Source organism: Rhineura floridana, chromosome 14 (assembly GCF_030035675.1).
Source record: "Rhineura floridana isolate rRhiFlo1 chromosome 14, rRhiFlo1.hap2, whole genome shotgun sequence".
Classification (NCBI taxonomy): Eukaryota; Metazoa; Chordata; class Lepidosauria; order Squamata; family Rhineuridae; genus Rhineura; species Rhineura floridana.
Window position 1 is genome coordinate 20,164,227 of NC_084493.1, and position 18,140 is coordinate 20,182,366.

Genomic DNA, 18,140 nt, shown 5'->3' on the forward strand with positions numbered 1-18,140 from the left:
ATAAGTTTGGACCTTATTATCACTGAATTCCTGCTTTTATAAAACTGTTTTACTGGGTTTTGTGGTGTATTTTGTATAGAGATTTTAAAATATTAAGCAGTTTAAAAATACTTTTAATTAACTAAATGAATAAATACACATACACACTACTTGCTACTTACTGTAGCAAGCAGGGCACCAAGGTTGCAGGCAAGGCAAGGAGGTGGCCAGAAGGACTAGGGGAAAAGCGGGCAGGAGAAGCCACAGTGGCCAAGAAATCCACTTGATTGAAAAAAATGCAAAGATATGGTAGTCTGTCTTCAACTTCTGCACTGCAATTTGGAACCCCAACACACACACATGTGCGTGTATATCTCTCTATCTCTCTCTATCTAAAAATAAAATGAACAATCAACTTAGGAATCCTTATGACAACTCTGTAAAGTAGGCCAGCATTATCACTCCTACCATTTTAATTTGTTGCTGCTGGTGCAATTTGAAGCAGGGATTTCCTGGATCACAGCTCACCCTCATCACAGCTGTGCCACACATGTGCCTGACATGAGGAAAGATACACTGCTACATCCTCAAGCAAAGTGTATACACACACACACGAAATTACACACACATACTGTACATGCTGGCTTCCTAGAAGTTACTACATGCAGGCATACCAGATTGCAAGTCCTCATAGTCTTTGATGTCATTGCCGGGAGTTCTCTCTACGATTTGCTCTATTTCCTTGTCTGTTAGATACTGTACATCGTCGTTCTGCCTTCTCTTCTGTCGTTCAGCTATGATGGATTCTTGGAGACTCAAGTAACTCCTTGGGATCTGTTAAGTTATACTGGAAATCAATTACATTCTGAAAGCAGTCACTCTGTTCATCTGTATGTAGTACTTCATTTATTTATCGAAGGATTTAGAAACCGCTTCTCAACAAATGTTCCAGGAGCAGGACAACTGGGACAGGAAAATGGGGAAGGGATAGAGAAGCTTCCTTCAGTTACTACAAGTCAATCAGCAGCATTCCCACATTGGCTTGCACGAGAATGAGGTTAGACTACGGCCCTGTTCAGAAGTACTGTAAATCAATGCACGAGCAGGGCCTGTACCAGGCTTTTGATCTTGGTGTCTTCCTTTCACCACAGCTGTCAGGCACACCAGCTCCCCCCCGAGTTTGTGCATTCAGCGCAAATGTCTGCAGCAAGGAAGCCTTCACATGTACAAGATGCCGTTTTGTGACACTGGGGCTGAAGTGAGTCAGCACAACCCTGCTCGCACACCGATTCAACACACAAGTGTTACTTCTGAGTAGGGCTAATACGTTTCCTAAAAGTTAGGGCACTGCCTGAGTTGATGTAGCCTTCCACTGCAGGGAAATATACGCACCAATCTCCCGATGAGCCTTTGCGAGCAAAGAGAACTTCCAACATCCTTCATATAACAAGTGATGTGGTAGATTAGCTGGCGCAGTCCATCCAGGCCTTCCAGGGTCTTGCTCGAGAGCTCGCTGCAAAGGCGATACCAGAGAGAGGTGAGAGAGAGATCCTCCAGTTAGTGGAAGGGCTGCTGCTTCTTTTTCACACTGCCATTTTTACCATCTGCCCACTGCTCCCTTCTGCCTCTCCCCTTGAAGAGAGAACCCTGAAACCTAGACTAGTCCACACACTTGTCAGGGACCAGAAGAGACAGCTCCTTAACACATATCCCTAATTATATTTTTACCTTTGTATGGATTTTTCTGTGCAAGTTTCTTTGTCTTGAAAGTGGACGACGACGACTACAACTATACTGTTATCTTTTCGGCGCCAGGTCAAGACTTTCCTCTTCTCCCAGGCATTTTAGCATGTGTTTTTAAAGTTGTTTAAAATTGTGTTTTTAAATTGTTTTTTGTGTTTTAAAATTTGTATATTTGTTTTTAATTGCTGTAAATCGCCCAAAGAGCTTTGGCTATGGGATGGTATATAAATGAGATAGATAGATAGATTAGATAGATAGATAGATTAGATAGATAGATAGATAAGATAGATAGACAGACAGATAGATAGACAGACAGACAGACAGACAGACAGACAGACAGACAGACAGACAGATAGACAGATAGACAGATAGATAGATAGATAGATAGATAGATACTATTACTACTGGGACAGCAGTTGAGGCCGTGAACCTCAGTGGGGCATGAAATTCCAAACCGGTGGTAGTTTCACATGCTGGAATGAACAGGTGTAATGGAATAAACACTAGAACTTAGGAACGATTCAATGAAGCTAAATGTTGGAAGATTCAGGAGAAACAAAAGAAAGTCCTTCTTCACACAGTACATAGTTAAACTATGGGATTCACTCTCACAAGAAGCAGTGATGGTAACCAACTTGGATGGCTTTACAAGATCAGACAGATTCATAAAGGTACCAATGGCTACTAGTCATGATGGCTATGTTTTACCTCCACAGTTGGAGGCAGCATGCTTCTAAATATCAGTTGCTGGAAAAAGCAGGAGCGGAGAGTGCTGTTGTGGACAGCTCCTGCTTGCGGGCTTCCCAGAGGCATCTAGCTGGCCACAGTGAGAACAGGATGCTGGACTAGATGGGCCATTGGCCTAATCTAGCAGGCTCTTCTTACATTTGTATAACTTGGTTGCAGTCCCAATGCAAGGTGCTCACACTAGTGCTTAAAGTCCAAAATGACTGAAGCCCCAAATATCCAAAAGACTGCTTCCTACCCTACAGACCTTCTCAGGGATTAAGGTCAGCAACTGCAGCTTGTGCAAAATGCAGCGGCCAGATTGGTAACAGGGACCAGATAGTTCAAACATATAAAACCGATTCTGGCCCACTTGCATTGGCTGCCTGTATGTTTCCGAGCTTGATTCAAGGTGCTGGTTTTAACCTATAAAGCCTTACACGGCTTGGGACCACAATACCTGATGGAAAGGCTCTCCCGACTCGAACCCACCTGTACACTACGCTCAGCATCAAAGGCCCACCTCCAGGTGCCTACTCTGAGGGAAGCTGGGAGTCTGGCAACAAGGGAGAGGGCCTTTTCAGTGGTGGCCCCCAAATTATGGAATGATCTCCCTGACGAGGTGTGCCTAGCGCCAACACTGTTATCTTTTCAGCGCCAGGTCAAGACTTTCCTCTTCTCCCAGGCATTTTAGCATGTGTTTTAAATTGCTTTTTAAAAATGCGTTTTTAAATTTGTGTATTTGTTTTTAATGTTTTTAATTGTTGCAAACCGTCCAGAGAGCTTCGGCTATGGAGCGGTGTACAAATGCATTAAATAAATAAATAAATAAATAAAAGTTTTGTGGGAAACCCTTAAGGCTTCAATATCAAGTTAGTAAGGCTACAAAGCCTTGTTCTCACTTATTCCCCGCATATTCTCCAGGGTAAAAAAGGGAAGGAAATTAAAGGGAATTTCTACAGAGACTATATCTTTGTTTTCCAGTCACCACTGATGATGGGTGAGGGGAGGAGGTTCTCAGGCAGCGACAGGAGATAAGAGGGCTTTTGTCTCTGACCCACAAAGGCTTCCCTGCAACACACAGCAACTCTTCAACAGCCCGATGCCTATTCCGGTCTTGATGTTTAGAGGAGCACTGCTTCTGCCAGCTCCAGGTGAAGGATTGTGAATGAGAGAAACTGTTCTAGGGAGTCGACTGGGAGAGACCATTACAGCAGCCCCCCAATTGAGAAAGGAAACAAAAGGGGGTACTTCATACAGTACATATGGTTAAATTATGGAATTCGCTCCCACAAGATGTAGCAATGGCCACCAACATGGATGGCTTTAAAAGTGATTTTGACAAATTGATGGAGATAAGGATATCAACGGCTACTAGCCATGATGGCTATGTAACACTTTCATTACTGGAGGTGGCATGCCTCTGAATACCAGTTGCTGGGGAACCCAAGTGGGGAAAGTGCTGTTGCACTCAGGTCCTGCTTGTGGGCTTCCCATGTGCTGCCTTCAAGTCGATTCTGACTTATGGCGACCCTCTGAATAGGGTTTTCATGAGGCTGAGAGGCAGTGACTGGCTCAAGGTCACCCAGTGAGCTTCATGGCTATGTGGGGATTCGAACCCTGGTCTCCCAGGTCACAGTCCAGCTGGTTGGTCACTGTGAGAACAGGATGCTGCACTAGATGGGCCTTTAACCTGGTCCAGCAGGGCTCTTCTTATGTGAACACTTCTGCAAAGAGTTTGAATGCACATACCAGTTTGAGCAGTTAAAACTTAGGTTGCTTACCGCTGGTCTTGCTCATTGGGGAGGATTGCCGGGGGCAGAATGAGGAAAGAGGTAGCTGGGGCTTCAATGTGAGCTTCAGCTTTGCGCCGGTTTATTAATTTTGATTTACTAAGCACTGCCAACAGTACATTGCTGGTACAATGGGGGGCAGGGATGTGCCATCCCACTTACTGTAAGTGTTTCAGCGTGATATCCGGGAAGCCTGTGGCTCTTGAGCCAGAAGGAGATCGACAGATAGCCAGGACGTATGCTCTCAGGGTGGCAATCCTCTCAACACGGAATTTTGTTTCGATCAAGTCAAGGTGCGTTCCCACCACTAGCACAATCGAATTTGGAGCCTTGGCCTGGAAGGAGAGAATTTGTAGCAGCAGGAATTTTTCATTGAGTCTAAGCCAGCATCTCCAGAAAAGCGAGCGTATGTAGAATTGGGAAATACAATATAGGTTGGGTGAAATGTTCTAATGGGCTGATTTCTGATCTAGCAATATGTCAGAAATTATCCAACAATTTGGGGGTAAGATTTTTTTTTGAAGGGTGACCTTTACCCACATGGTGCTGCTTGCCTACTCATATCTGTGGAAGCAGCCTTGGTCTGCATCCTGTTGCTATTATTAGTGCAGTTTGGTGGACACAGGGCACAGTGCTTTCTCTACTGTGGCCCCAAGTTTTGGAATTCTTTGCTCCAAGAGGCCCAAACAGCCCTTTCTTTGATGACATTCTTTGATGACATTTAGCAAAGGCAACTTTATTTTGTCTGGCCAGCTTGAATGATCAAATGGTTTTGCTTCCATTTGCAAAATTTGTTTTGCCCCATTTGCAAAATTAAGCAGATTACATAGATTAATTATTTAAAATCAATCACCTAACATTTACACAATTAAGTGACTAAGGTTTCTTTAACTGGGCCTTCACAGCCCTACTGCCAGATGACCATGTTACGGAAATACAAGGGGGAGGCTGGCTGCTGACAGTGATGGACTGGAATGCTGAGAAGAGGAGCAAAGCTCTGTCTGCTACTGCTATGCTTCATATCCAGAGTGCACCTGAAATGATGCTAGCAGGAGATGCAGAGCTGGCTGCTCTAAAACTGTTAAATATAGCCTTTGCCAACCTAGAGCCTTCCAGATGTTTTGGACTACAACTCCCATCACACACTGCTGGCTGAGGCTGATGGGAGTTGTAGTCCAAAACATCTGGAAGGCACCTGATTGATGGAGACTGGTTTAAAATTAGGGGGAAAAGAGAGGTGGCTAAGTGTCCTTTCCACAAAAACTCATGTCTCCCTTTCTGAGAATCCTGCCCCCTCCATTGATCAGGCAAACTACCTTGTTTTCATTTTTATTATGTTACAATGCTACAGCATCTGGTGTTCTCACATCATTTATTTGGTCCAAGGGTAGTAATTGCTTGATTTGTTCTGTCTTTGGTCAACTTGACACTGTCACTATTTTGTAGGAAAAATCCAACAGCATACCAGCAAATGTAGGTTTGCACAATTAAAGTGGACTAAACCACTCTGGCACAACAAATTCCTTTTTCGTGAAAAAATAAATAAAATAAAAATGACTTTTTGCGGAAAGGAAAGCAACAGGAAAATGCATTAGAAAGTGCAGGATAAGATAACAATCAATTGATGGGAAGTCATATAACCTCTGCACACAGAAATCAGCATTAACACTAATTAAATAGTGAATGTCGCCTGATCTCCCCACAGACGAATCAGAATAAAAGCTCAATAAAGAGTGAACCAATGAAACAGTAAGAGTGAACAGTGGTTTTAGCTAAGTCTTATTAATGAAATGCTAAAACTGGCCTGTGATACCTCCAATGGATTCCCTTCAATTGAATGCCATTGATGAAGACTTCTTGAAGTCAAAGCACATTTGGCAGATTACTTAAACTACATCTTTTGAAACCATCTTCTGGATTTCTGGTTATCATACCTGTGCATTCTTTTGCTGTGATGTAATCAACATTTGTAAGATAGCACAACCAGATATTTCAGAACATATGATGCACTGTCTTTGCATTGTAATACTATACAGCTAGATAAGATTATTAGGTCAGTATTATATATTCCATTGGCTATTAGCCATAGGCCTATGTTTTGTAAAGTTCTTAACTTTTTGTATACCTATGTGATAGAAATATATTATGCTAATTTGGACATTGACTATTCATGTATTGGTATACACTGGATTATTCCACCAGGACATAAAAAAACTGTCTTGCAGTAATGTTTCATTTACCTCGATATTCAGCAACCAGAACTGAAGATTTGCAACAGCTTCTTCCCCCAGTGCCAAGTTCCAGACGACGATATACAATGCCTTATCTGTGAAGAAACACTGATTGACTGTTGACATGCTGGTGGGACCTCCAATATCCCAGACGTTAAACTCAACTGAATCAACCTAATTGGACAAAGAGAAACATTGAAGGAAAGACAACACCCACAGCAGTAAAAAGTAAATCACATGGAGAAAATAGTCAATGCATAATAAACTTGCACACCCCAAGTGTCTTCATAATGTATGACACTAGGGTATCAATGGGTATTCATGTTCCGATTTAAGAAAGAAGCATTTGTCAAGGGTGGCTATCGCTTCCACAGGAAATTTAAGCTAATTGTTCACTGTTAAGGCAGTCTTCATTCATTGAGGCTGGAGAGGAAAGGTTGTTCATGTTCCTTAATTAAACTGATTGACCTTATTTCTCAAGAATGCAGGGCCAATTTAGGCTGGGGAGGGCACCTCTCTTTATCAAGGGGGAGAGGAACATTACTGCCATCAGCCCCCAACCCACTTCACCCCAAATCAACCAGTCAATTTTACAACTTTCAATGAAGAGCTCGTTCCACCATTGAAACAGCAAATCTGTCAGTGAGAAGTGGGGCTGTCTAACAGCTGTTCAACTTCACATAAAAGGTGAAAAGATGCTGAAGGTGTGAAAACAGACACAATGAAAACATGCACAGTTAAATATATTCTAGGTTATATTCTATAATAATCTGCTGTGGGACCAGGTTAACTGAAGGACTGACTGCCTTGTACGAGCCTGCCTGGGCTTTAAGATCAGCTTTTGAATTCCTTCTCCCTAGCCATCAACAAGAGTGAATTATGGATACCATGAGCAAGGCTTTATTGACGGTGGCCCTGTATCTGTGAAATTCTCTCTTTCTGAAAATACATGTGGCTGTATCACTTATCAGTTTTTTTAAGAAAACAATTTAAGTCTTAAGGCATTTCTATTTCAATTTGAAGGTTTTATACATTATTATGTTTTATTTTGGAATTTTATACACTGTGTTATGAGGGCAACCGTGTTCTGAAAGCTGGTGAAAGTCTTTATATAAATATAAATAAATACATAATCCAGATTTATTTCCAGAGTCCTCTGGTTGCCTAGATTCTAGACTGGCTTCAAATCAGATTCTTAGGTGCTGGCTTGCAGTGATAACATCAACAACATGCTGCAGGACCCAGAAACCAAGCCCATTTCAGAGTGGATCCAGATGACAGGACTAGGGTCCTATCCAAAATGGCGCACAGCAACAATCTCATGTCATTCAAAATGATTCCTTTTTCCATGGGTGTACATTCACACTTGGGACATGATAGAAAAATTTAAGAAGTATTCACAATCAGAAAAAGTAGAGACAGATTTTTTTAAAAAATAAGGTCTATTCAGGCATTCATCTTCAGGTTGAATCCACGTATGGAGAGGGGAGAACAGTGTGCCAGCTCCGCCCCCAATCCCAACCTTCTTGCTATCCATGAGTTGAAGGGTGACGACCTGCAGCAGCGAGCCTGAGTCAGGTAAGTTCTATTTATTTATAAACGTATATACGATCAATTCATACACAATAGCAGGGATTCCCAAACTGTGGTTCACGGACCACCAGTGGTCTGTGACCTTCACTCAGTTGGCCTTCAGCATGTCAGTGGATTTGTGATTGAAAATGGGAGGTGACACATCCATTGCCTTGAATATTCATACTGATTTTAATTTTATTTTATGGCTTCTTTTATTTCTTATTTTATTGTATTATATTTGAAAGACTGTTGAGCGGTCCACCAAGAACCTCAGCAATTTTCCAGCGGTCCCTTTGGAGAAAAGTTTGGGAACTGCTGCAATATAACATGGCTGTGTACAGCAATAAAAACAATAAAATATAACACACCACAAACAAAACCACCATTAAAATGACGAGAAATTTAAAGAGTTATATAGGCCTGACTACATAAAAAAAAGTCTTCAACAGATGCCTGAGAGTCAAAAGCGAGGATGCCCTCCAAATCTCTGCTGCAAGAGGGTTCTGCAACATAGGACCGGAGACACTAAATGCCCATCTACCAGCCAAGGCCAGCCAGGCTTCTGAAATACAGGGGACAAGTAGCAGCGGTTTTCTGGTGATCTCAGTGATCGAGCTGGGAGATAAGGGCTCAGGTGGTCCTTAAGGTACCCTGGACCCAAGCTGTGCAGGGCTTTGTATATTTATATGATAACTTTGAACCTGGCCTGGTTGCATACAGGCAGCCACTGCAGGTGTTTTAGCAGAGGTACTACATGCTGTTGGCTATCTGCCCTCATCAGCAGACTAGCCACTGCATTCTGCACCAGGCCCATAGGCAGCCTCCCCAAAGAGCACACACTGCCATAATCTAGTCCTGAGGTTACCAATGCATGGACTATAGTAGTCAGATTATCCTGATCCAGATAAGGCCAAAGTGAGATGAAGTTGGTAAACAGTTCAGAGGCGGTTCAGAGCAACAGCAAAGGAGGACAGCTGCCAAGAGGAGTCTGGTTGATCATTGTGGGAAACAGAATTTTTTAAAATGGACACATCTGGGGGGCCTGGGAGGGGCACAAAATCATTTTTAAATGACTCTTTTTGTCTTGGGGTGCCATGGAAACCTCTTGGGAGATATACGCAGTCTGCAGAACAATTTGGTTTGTCACTTTGACAAGGTCCTAAGCACTGTCCTGCCCTGTTGTGATCCCAATACTTGAAAGTTAAGCTTTATATTGTTAGTATTTACCTTCAATTTGAATCCAGCTGGTTTCTGAAGCTCCCACTTTGTGGTCTGAATGGTGCTGTCACTGGGCATCGACAGGGAAGCTTTCCCTGTCTGTAGGATCTCAATCAGCGTGGACTTTCCCTGGCGTGGGGGACCCACCACAATCATTTTCATGAGGTTGCATTTCTCTGCTTTGCGTAGCTGGGCTCGTAAGTAAGCTAAGATTGTCTTGGGGCCTAACAAGTGGAGAGATGGAGAGAATACTCAACTGATTGCAATAGCAGAAACAGGATTCACAAGGATTATTTAAGAACATGGTGGGGACAGCATTTCCCAATTCAAATGCAGATGCTGGTTTTTAACGGGTGGGGAGCGAGAAGAGTCAAAGAATGGGCTGAGTAGACAGGATAGAACATGATGTGTGGGGAATACACAGGAAATCTCAAGTGGATGTTCAAACATGACCATTAAAAATGAATGAACTCGTACTTAATTCCTCTATGTTTAATTTCTAAGTCTGGATTTGCAGTTCAGTTGCCAATATGGTCAATCAATATGTTCAATTGCTGGCATCTTCAGACAGGGCTAGGAAAGTATCCTTGCCTGAAACTCTAGAAAGCTGCTGCCAGTTGGTGTAGACAGTACTGAGCTACATGGACCAATGATGTGACTCAGTATAAGGCAGCTTCCTATGTTCAACTCAAAGCTGCATTCCAATTCACGTTTTCGTCTAGGACAAAGAAATCAGGTTGGTTTGCTTTGAAATGCCGTTCTAGCCAATTTCTCTTCCATCCCTAACCACCATATCATTTATATAGCACCTTCAAAAGCACTCTCATAGAAACGGTCAAACAAAAAGATAACGGAGGGAAATAAAACATTCATAACCTCATCAGCAGCATCCCTGTTGGTGTACCGCCCACCTTGCTGCCCAACAGCTTCCCTAGCTGAGCTGACAGAGATAGTCTTGGAGGTATTGCTGAGGTCCCCCAAACTTGTGGTGTTGGGGGACATCAACATTCATGCCAAGACTGTTTTATCTGGGGCAGCTCAGGACTTCATGGCCTCCATGACAACCATGGGGCTGTCTCAATTTGTTACTGGCCCAACGCATGTATCGGGTCACACTCTTGATTTGATCTTCGCCACTGGTCATGGAAATGGTGATCTGGAGGTGGGGTGTTTTTCATCTACTCCATTGTCATGGACAGATCACCGCCTGCTGAGTTTTAGACTTACGACGACTCTTTCCCTCTGCAAGGGTGGGGGACCTATTAAGTTGGTCCGCTCTCGGAGGCTTATGGATCCTATTGGTTTTCAGACGGCTCTGGGAGTTTTTCCAGCTGATAGTACTGGCGCTCCTGTCGAGGCCTTGGTCGAACTGTGGAATACGGAGATGGCCCGGGCTATTGACACGATTGCTCCCGCGCGCCCTCTTCGATGCAGAGCTCATACAGCTCCGTGGTATACCCCGGAGCTGAGAGTGATGAAGCAAGAGAGAAGGAGGCTGGAGTGCAGATGGAGACGAACTCCAGACGGATGCAGTTATGCTTTGGTAAGTGCCTCTACTAAGTCGTATATAAAAGCGGTAAGGGCGGCAAAGAAGTTTCACTTCGCTGCCTCTATCAGGACATCTCTCTGCCGCCCTGCAGAGCTTTTTAGGGTTGTACGAGGACTCTTACATTCTGGTCCTCGAGATACTATTGAAACATCTGAAGCTCGCTGTAACGACATCGCAGGGCACTTCCAAAATAAAATCGCATGCATCCGTAGGGACCTAGACTCCGATGTTATGACAGACGAATCCACTGAAGTGTCCAGAACACGGTCTTGTCTTTCATTATTGGATGAGTTTCAGTTGGTGCAGCTTGAGGAAGTGGACAAGGTACTTGGATTGGTGCGGGCGACCACGTCTGCTCTAGATCCTTGTCCATCTTGGCTAGTGAAGGCTAGCAGGACTACTACCACCGGCTGGGCCAAGGAAGTGATAAATGCCTCCTTGAGTGAGGGAGTAGTCCCTAGTAGCCTCAAGGAGGCAGTAGTAAGACCTCTCTTAAAGAAACCTTCCTTAGACCCAGATGACCTGAACAACTATAGACCGGTGGCGAATGTCCCCTTTTTGGGCAAGGTTCTGGAGCGGGTGGTTGCCGGTCAGCTCCAGGTGCTCTTGGATGAGACCGATTATCTGGATCCGTTTCAATCCGGTTTTAGGCCTGGTTTTGGCACTGAAACAGCCTTGGTCGCCCTGTATGATGACCTTTGTCAGGAGAGGGACAGAGGGAGTGTGACTCTGTTGATTCTCCTTGATCTCTCAGCGGCGTTTGATACCATCGACCATGGTATCCTTCTGGGGAGACTCGCGGAGTTGGGAGTTGGAGGCACTGCTTGGCAGTGGTTCTGCTCCTACTTGGCGGATCGTCACCAGAAGGTAGTACTTGGGGAACATTGCTCGACTCCTTGGACTCTCCATTGTGGAGTCCGTCAGGGGTCGGTTTTGTCCCCCATGCTTTTTAACATCTACATGCAGCCTCTGGGTGCCGTCATCAGGAGTTTTGGAGTGCGTTGCCACCAGTACGCTGATGACACGCAGCTCTATTTCTCCTTTTCATCTTCTACAGGTGAGTCTGTGGATGTGCTGAATCACTGCCTGACTGCGATAATGGACTGGATGAGAGCTAATAAACTGAGACTCAATCCAGACAAGACTGAGACACTGTTGGTGAATGCCTTCCCTGCCCAGATGGTGGATGCTTACCCTGTTCTAGATGGGGTTACACTCCCCTTGAAGGAACAGGTTCGTAGTCTTGGGGTTCTTTTCGATCCTTCCTTATCTCTGGAGGCGCAAGTGGCCACGGTGGCAAGGAATGCATTCTACCACCTTCAGTTGGTAGCACAGCTACGCCCCTATCTGGACAGGGATGACCTCGCCTCAGTTGTTCATGCTCTGGTAACTTCTAGGTTGGATTACTGTAATGCGCTCTACGTAGGGCTGCCCTTGAAGACAGTTCGGAAGCTTCAGCTAGTGCAAAACGCAGCAGCCAGACTGTTGACGAGGACCAGCCGGTCAGCGCATATAACACCTGTTCTGGCCCGTTTGCACTGGCAACCTCTATGCTTCCGAGCCAGATTCAAGGTGCTGGTTTTGACCTATAAAGCCTTACACGGCGTGGGACCGCAGTATCTTGTGGAACGCCTCTCCCGCTATGAACCGACCCGGTCACTTCGCTCAGCGTCTAAGGCCCTCCTCCGGGTACCAACCCATCGGGAAGCCCGGAGGACAGTTACTCGATCTAGGGCCTTTTCTGTAGTGGCCCCCGAATTGTGGAATAGCCTCCCCGAAGAAATATGCCTGGCGCCGACGCTTCTATCTTTTCGGCGCCAGGTTAAGACCTGGCTATGCTCCCAGGCATTTTAATGCGTTTAATGTTACAATTTTAAATCTCTTTGTTTCAGTTTATTTATTGTGATATTTTGTATTTCTGTACTTTTAATCTTTTGTACACCGCCCAGAGAGCTATTCGCTATGGGCGGTTTAAAAATGAAATAAAATAAATAAATAAATAAATAAAAATCCCTAAAAGCGTTGCCACATGGTGCTGAAATACATGCAACACAAATACAACATTTATGAGCTACCTTTCTGACATAAAAGGTTGCCTGAAAAGAAACTGATCAAACTGAATTTAGCCTGCATGATTCGCAACAATTATAACCTGGACAGATTTCACCCCATTTCCCCGCCATTCAATAATAAATAAAACCAGATCCTGGTTTGGATTTTCTTGGATTCAAATAGCTGACCTTAATAAACCATATGGAGGTGGCAGACTCACCCTGTTTTCGGATCTCTGCAGGGAGGTTGCCAATATTGAGCTCTTCAATATCCAGTTGCCAAAGATTAGTCAGCTGTCCAAGTTCAGGAGGAAGCTCTTGAATGCCTGTGTTACTGTGCAAAAAATAAACACACACATCTGCAAATCAACAGCCTTTCCAAGAGGCAATGGAGGCTGGCACTCATTGGGGCTAGTAGAGCAGAAGGCAGGGAGGCCAACAGTAGGGGGCTGGGCTGCAGTTATCTTCTGCCCCTCACCAAACTCTGGATGTCCTGTTAGAAGTCAGGGGCTGGTGAAGGAATTCCCGGTGAAACGGGCAACACTGAAAAAACAAGAATTACTACCAATTTTCACCTAAGAGTGAAATTTTATTTGCTTCCTCCAACAAGCAAAGGGCAGCACACAGCGTTCTCCTTTGCTTGTTTTTCCCTCCCATCATATCTATCAGGTAGGTTAGGCCTGGCCTACGGTCAGAAGGCGATCACTCCAATGTCATCCCGTGAGCATCATGGCTGAGCGTGGAGTTGAACCTGAGCCCAGCAGGCAGGGAGTCAGACTCCTCTTGCCAGAGATCTGAAGTGATCACTTGAAGACAGCTTTTGAAATTATGCTGAGGGACACAGGCCAGGGGTGCAGAGTGCACACACCTGCGCTCTAAGCAGTGCACCACTCTGGCATTCTGCTGTGCTTGAGGAGATTCCTGTTAAGGTGAAACATTCAAGGGATTGTCAAGGGCAGCAACAAGAGTTTCAGTGACACCGGCCCTATTTCCAGTGCCTCTGAAGACCTGAACTTACTTTCCTAAGTAAAGCTCCGACAGCCCTTTGAGCAGACAGACCGACTGGGGGACAGAGTCTAGATGGTTGTCATTCAGATATAGGACTTCGAGAGACTCACTCAGGTATTCCGGAAACTCCAAGGTGGAACCTGGAGAGGGGAGAGAGGGCAGAATGCAAAGCAAACACAAAAGATGAATGAAAGTATGAAGTCGCAGACACAGTTTATACTCTTATCTTTAAAAACAATTTTTTATTATTTATTTATTTAATTTATATCTCACACTTCCTCTCAGGAGCCCAGAATTTGTATACTGCTTAATCATAAAAAGGTTTAAGCTGTTTACATAAAACTTCCATTTAATTTATTGATAGAAATCAGAGTAAAAACAAGTTAAAAGCTTTTTTTAAAACAAAATATAAATATAAAGAAAAAAAACCTGCTCCAAATTAAAAATATACAGTATAAAATAACATTACAAATTAAAATGCATGTCAACCCTACATATTTGGGTAGGCTTGCCTGCACAAAACATTTCCCAAGCAGGCACCAAAAACAGTACTGCGAAGGTGTCTGCCTGATGTTAAGTGCCAGAACACATGCGTGGCATGCTGAAGGTCCCCAGTTCTATCACTGGCATCTCCAGTTCAAAAGGATCATGTAGCAGCCAATGGGAAAGATCTCTGCTTGAGAACCTGGACAGTTGGTACCAGTCAGAGGAGACAAAGCTGAACTAGACATACAAATAATCTGAACTGGGATACGGCAGCTTCCTAAGTTATTTATTAATTTATCAATCAATCAAAATGTTCATTACATCTGACTGACCAATAAATAAAGAGCAAAAAAACCAACTAAAAATACAAAGGGTAGTATACAATGCTAGTCCTACTCAAGAGTAAACCCACTTAAATCTATGAACACATCTAACTTGGGCCTATTAATTTCAGTGGGCTGCATCAGACGTCCTCTGTCCTGTGCTAGCAGACAGGTGAGCTTTCATGTTGCGTAACAGAGGAATCCAATGCAACAGCTGTGCTAGAGGAAACTCGTGGAATGCACAACCCATCGCGGAATCAGTTGTGGAACAACTTTACCAGCAACCTGCTTACGCACTCTCTTCCACAACAATATTCTGCTGGCACTAAATATGTCGCCGACAGAACTATTACTGCTAAATGACTTTAGCTTAGCTCTACATTGGATTCAACCCAATGGATCTACTCTGAGTAAAATCTAGTTGGCTACAAACCAAAATCACAGCATCAGTTGAGCCAATTAGTTACTATAATGGACAAGCTAGGAACTAACAAACATAGCAGGTCTGAGAAAGATGACAACATTCAGATTTTTTTTTTGCCACCTGTTTGGTAGCAGATGAGCCCCCTCAAGGAAGCTATATAAAAGAGTCTCTATGGAAAGACCAGGAAACTTCCTCATGAGAGGAAGAATGGTGCATTCTCTAAGCACTTCATAAAATCTACAGTAGAAGAACAGGTGAGAGACAAGGACATGAAACATTTTTACGGCACTCATCTTCAACCGACAAGACTCTCTGAGCGACTTTTGTAAGGTGAACAGAAACAGCAGCAAATCACTAGTAGCGTATGCTGCCTTTAAAATGGCCTATTTAAACAGGTGGAGACGACAGACTGCTTTGCAGTCTTCCGCTCCTCCTCCATACGGGGCAGTTAATTCTACATGCCTCTGAATAAATAGCTCTATGTTTTAATTCTATTAATCCTTTTGTTTGTCTCTGCAATGGCCTTTGGCCCAAGCAGTAATAATAATAAACTGAACTCAAAGAATCCTGGGAACTGTAATTTGTTAAGGGTGCAGAGTTGTTTGGAGACCTCAATCCCTTCACAGAGCTACAACACACAGAATGGTTTAACAATCAATCCCTCTTTCTAGGAAACTCTGGGAATTGTAGCTCTGTGTGGGAAACAGTGGCCTCCTAATAACTCTCAGCACCCTTAACAAATTACAGTTCCCAGGATTCTTTGAGAGAAGCCATGACTACTGAAAGTGGCATGATACTGCTTTAAATGTATCATCCAGATGGGAACTTAGTTGGATACAACTCTCCGCGAGGAGAGGACTGGCAAGGAAGACAATTAGCCTTGCTGGCTTCTTCTGCTATGACTGACAGATCACAACCTGCCCAACTTTTCCCATAAGCTCCCACCCAGCCCTTCATTCCCCACATTCCGTACCAGTCTCAGTGCCAGCACGCGCTCTGCTCCTTGTAGTGAAAAATGAAATCCGCTTAGTTTTGGACTCTTCGACAGTTCTGTAGGCAAATGCAAACAAAGACCAATGAAACGGAAAGCCCCCCTCAACGGGATTGCTCCAAGACTGACAAAAAGAACTCACTTTCCAAGCTGGTTCTTTGAGAGATCCAGTGATTTCAGCTGCCTGCAAGCCCACTTTTCGTGAGAAGGTAAGGTGACTAACTGATTTTCTGAAAGTTTCAAGGACACCAATGCCTGAAAGAGGAAGAGACGTTAAGGAGACAACCAGGAATAATCAGCGGAGACTGGTGCCCATTGGGACTGGTAGGGCGGAAGGCAGGGAGCCCAACAGTAGGTGGTGCCAGAGCCAATGTTAGGCAGAGCCAACTCATTCTAGTCTGGTCCCCATCCTCCTCCCTGCTGAGGAGGACAACAGTGAGACTTAAGAGGAGGGCGCTGACAGCTGAAGGCACACCCTGGCCTGCTTGTTAAGTTAGAAGGCAAGTAAGTGGGGATTGGGTGATGGCAAAACGAGGCTGGTGGGACAGTGCCTCACTTGCTCAAACAGAGCAGCCTCCACTGGAAATAATAATGGGTTAGATGTTCTAGTGGCTCCACACATCAAAGCTTTCGAACAATGAAGGCAGAGCTGAAATTTCTCAGAAAATAATTTTCTGACAAATTTTTGAACCATTTCCTTTTTTGAGCTTCTTCCGGAAGAGTTAGGAGAACCCCAGTCAACTCCTGGAGACTATTTGGCAAACTGGCTTTCCCCTTGATTTTGCCGTCCAAAAATGTTTGGTGGAACAGTTTTTAAAAATTGTTTTAATATTATTTTAACATTGGTGAGACTTGGCCGCTGCTCCTTCTGCCCCTCCTTTCTTAGCCCATTGCTTCCTTCACCCACCAAGTTCCACTAACAGTAGAGTTCCAGGCAACATTAAGTAAGCTGAAATTCTCATAGGAGAGGATTTTCTGAGAAATTTCACTTCTTCTCTCCCCCCCCCCCGCTTGAATATTCAGCAAAATTCCCTTCTTTTGCCACTCACAAATAACACAGAGAATTTTGGAAGGCCACTTTTGCTCAGCCCTAATTATTGTTATTGCCCCGTTGGGGTAGCCAGCGTAGTGTCCACAGACTACAAACACCATCAGCCCCAGCCAGGATGGCCAACAGTAAGGGATTATGGGAGCTGTAGTCCAACAACAGCTGGATAGCCCCATTTTGGCTACCACCGATTTAACAGTGGCATCAACAGGCATGATGTTTCACAGAATAACCTAAGCAAAAATGAAAGTGGGGAAATGATCCCTGCCCCAACAAAGAGCATATTCCTTAGAGTTCATTTTGGTTAGGCACGTGGAGCAAGGATTGAGCTAAACCAAACTCTGCATAATGGGGTTAGTGTTCTGCAATGGGATTTAGGAGACCTGTATTCTACTTCAACAATGGGTTTACTTGTGCTTGAATTAAAAATTTCTTGGAAAAATCTATTTCTTGGGAAATACAAATTCCATCTGCCGCCAGTCAACATTTAGGTGGTTTGCTGTTATTTATGGGGCCGTCTCTTCCTATCTGTAATATCATATATGATCTAGATTTTCTCCTGTGTGATGTGCGCAACTCTCACAGTTGCCCCACAGCACTGATTTTGTAGTGTACCATAAACTACTAACTCAATGACATCAATAGGCTTTTGGTCTGCAATGAAGAATCTCTTTGGGGAAGGGCTGTAACTCAGTGGTAGTGCATATGCTTTGCATGAAAAAAGGTCCTAGGTCCAATCCCTGACTTTTCTATGTCGAGTTGGAAAGGGCTCCTGTCTGAAACCCTGGAGACCCACCATCAATCAGTCTTCAAAATCTTGAGTTAGACAGACCAATGGTCCGAGTCACCGTAAGGCAGTTTCCTATAGTAAAGATATGGGACTCCCACATGGGGAGGCAACTGGTAAAGACACGGCAAGCTTGCTAGGCACTCTGGTTTCTAAATCACTGTGGATTTCATTACACCACATTGTACACACAGCGTAACATACAATA

General features: G+C 44.1%; 1 protein-coding gene across 2 annotated transcripts in view; it reads right to left on the bottom strand.

The window, feature by feature from the left end:
• LRRK1 (leucine rich repeat kinase 1) overlaps positions 1-18,140 on the bottom strand; it is a 99,704-nt gene that overhangs the window by 42,623 nt on the left and 38,941 nt on the right. Inside the window, exons 11-19 of one of the 2 annotated variants that reach the window (XM_061595987.1) lie at positions 16,240-16,352; positions 16,080-16,156; positions 13,884-14,013; positions 13,087-13,199; positions 9,275-9,489; positions 6,482-6,646; positions 4,404-4,576; positions 1,372-1,492; positions 654-813 (exon numbers count right to left, since the gene is read on the bottom strand). In XM_061595987.1, coding sequence (XP_061451971.1) covers positions 654-813; positions 1,372-1,492; positions 4,404-4,576; positions 6,482-6,646; positions 9,275-9,489; positions 13,087-13,199; positions 13,884-14,013; positions 16,080-16,156; positions 16,240-16,352 — 1,267 coding nt within the window. The remainder of the gene's footprint in view (positions 1-653; positions 814-1,371; positions 1,493-4,403; positions 4,577-6,481; positions 6,647-9,274; positions 9,490-13,086; positions 13,200-13,883; positions 14,014-16,079; positions 16,157-16,239; positions 16,353-18,140) is intronic. The other variant, XM_061595988.1, reaches the window with a different exon arrangement.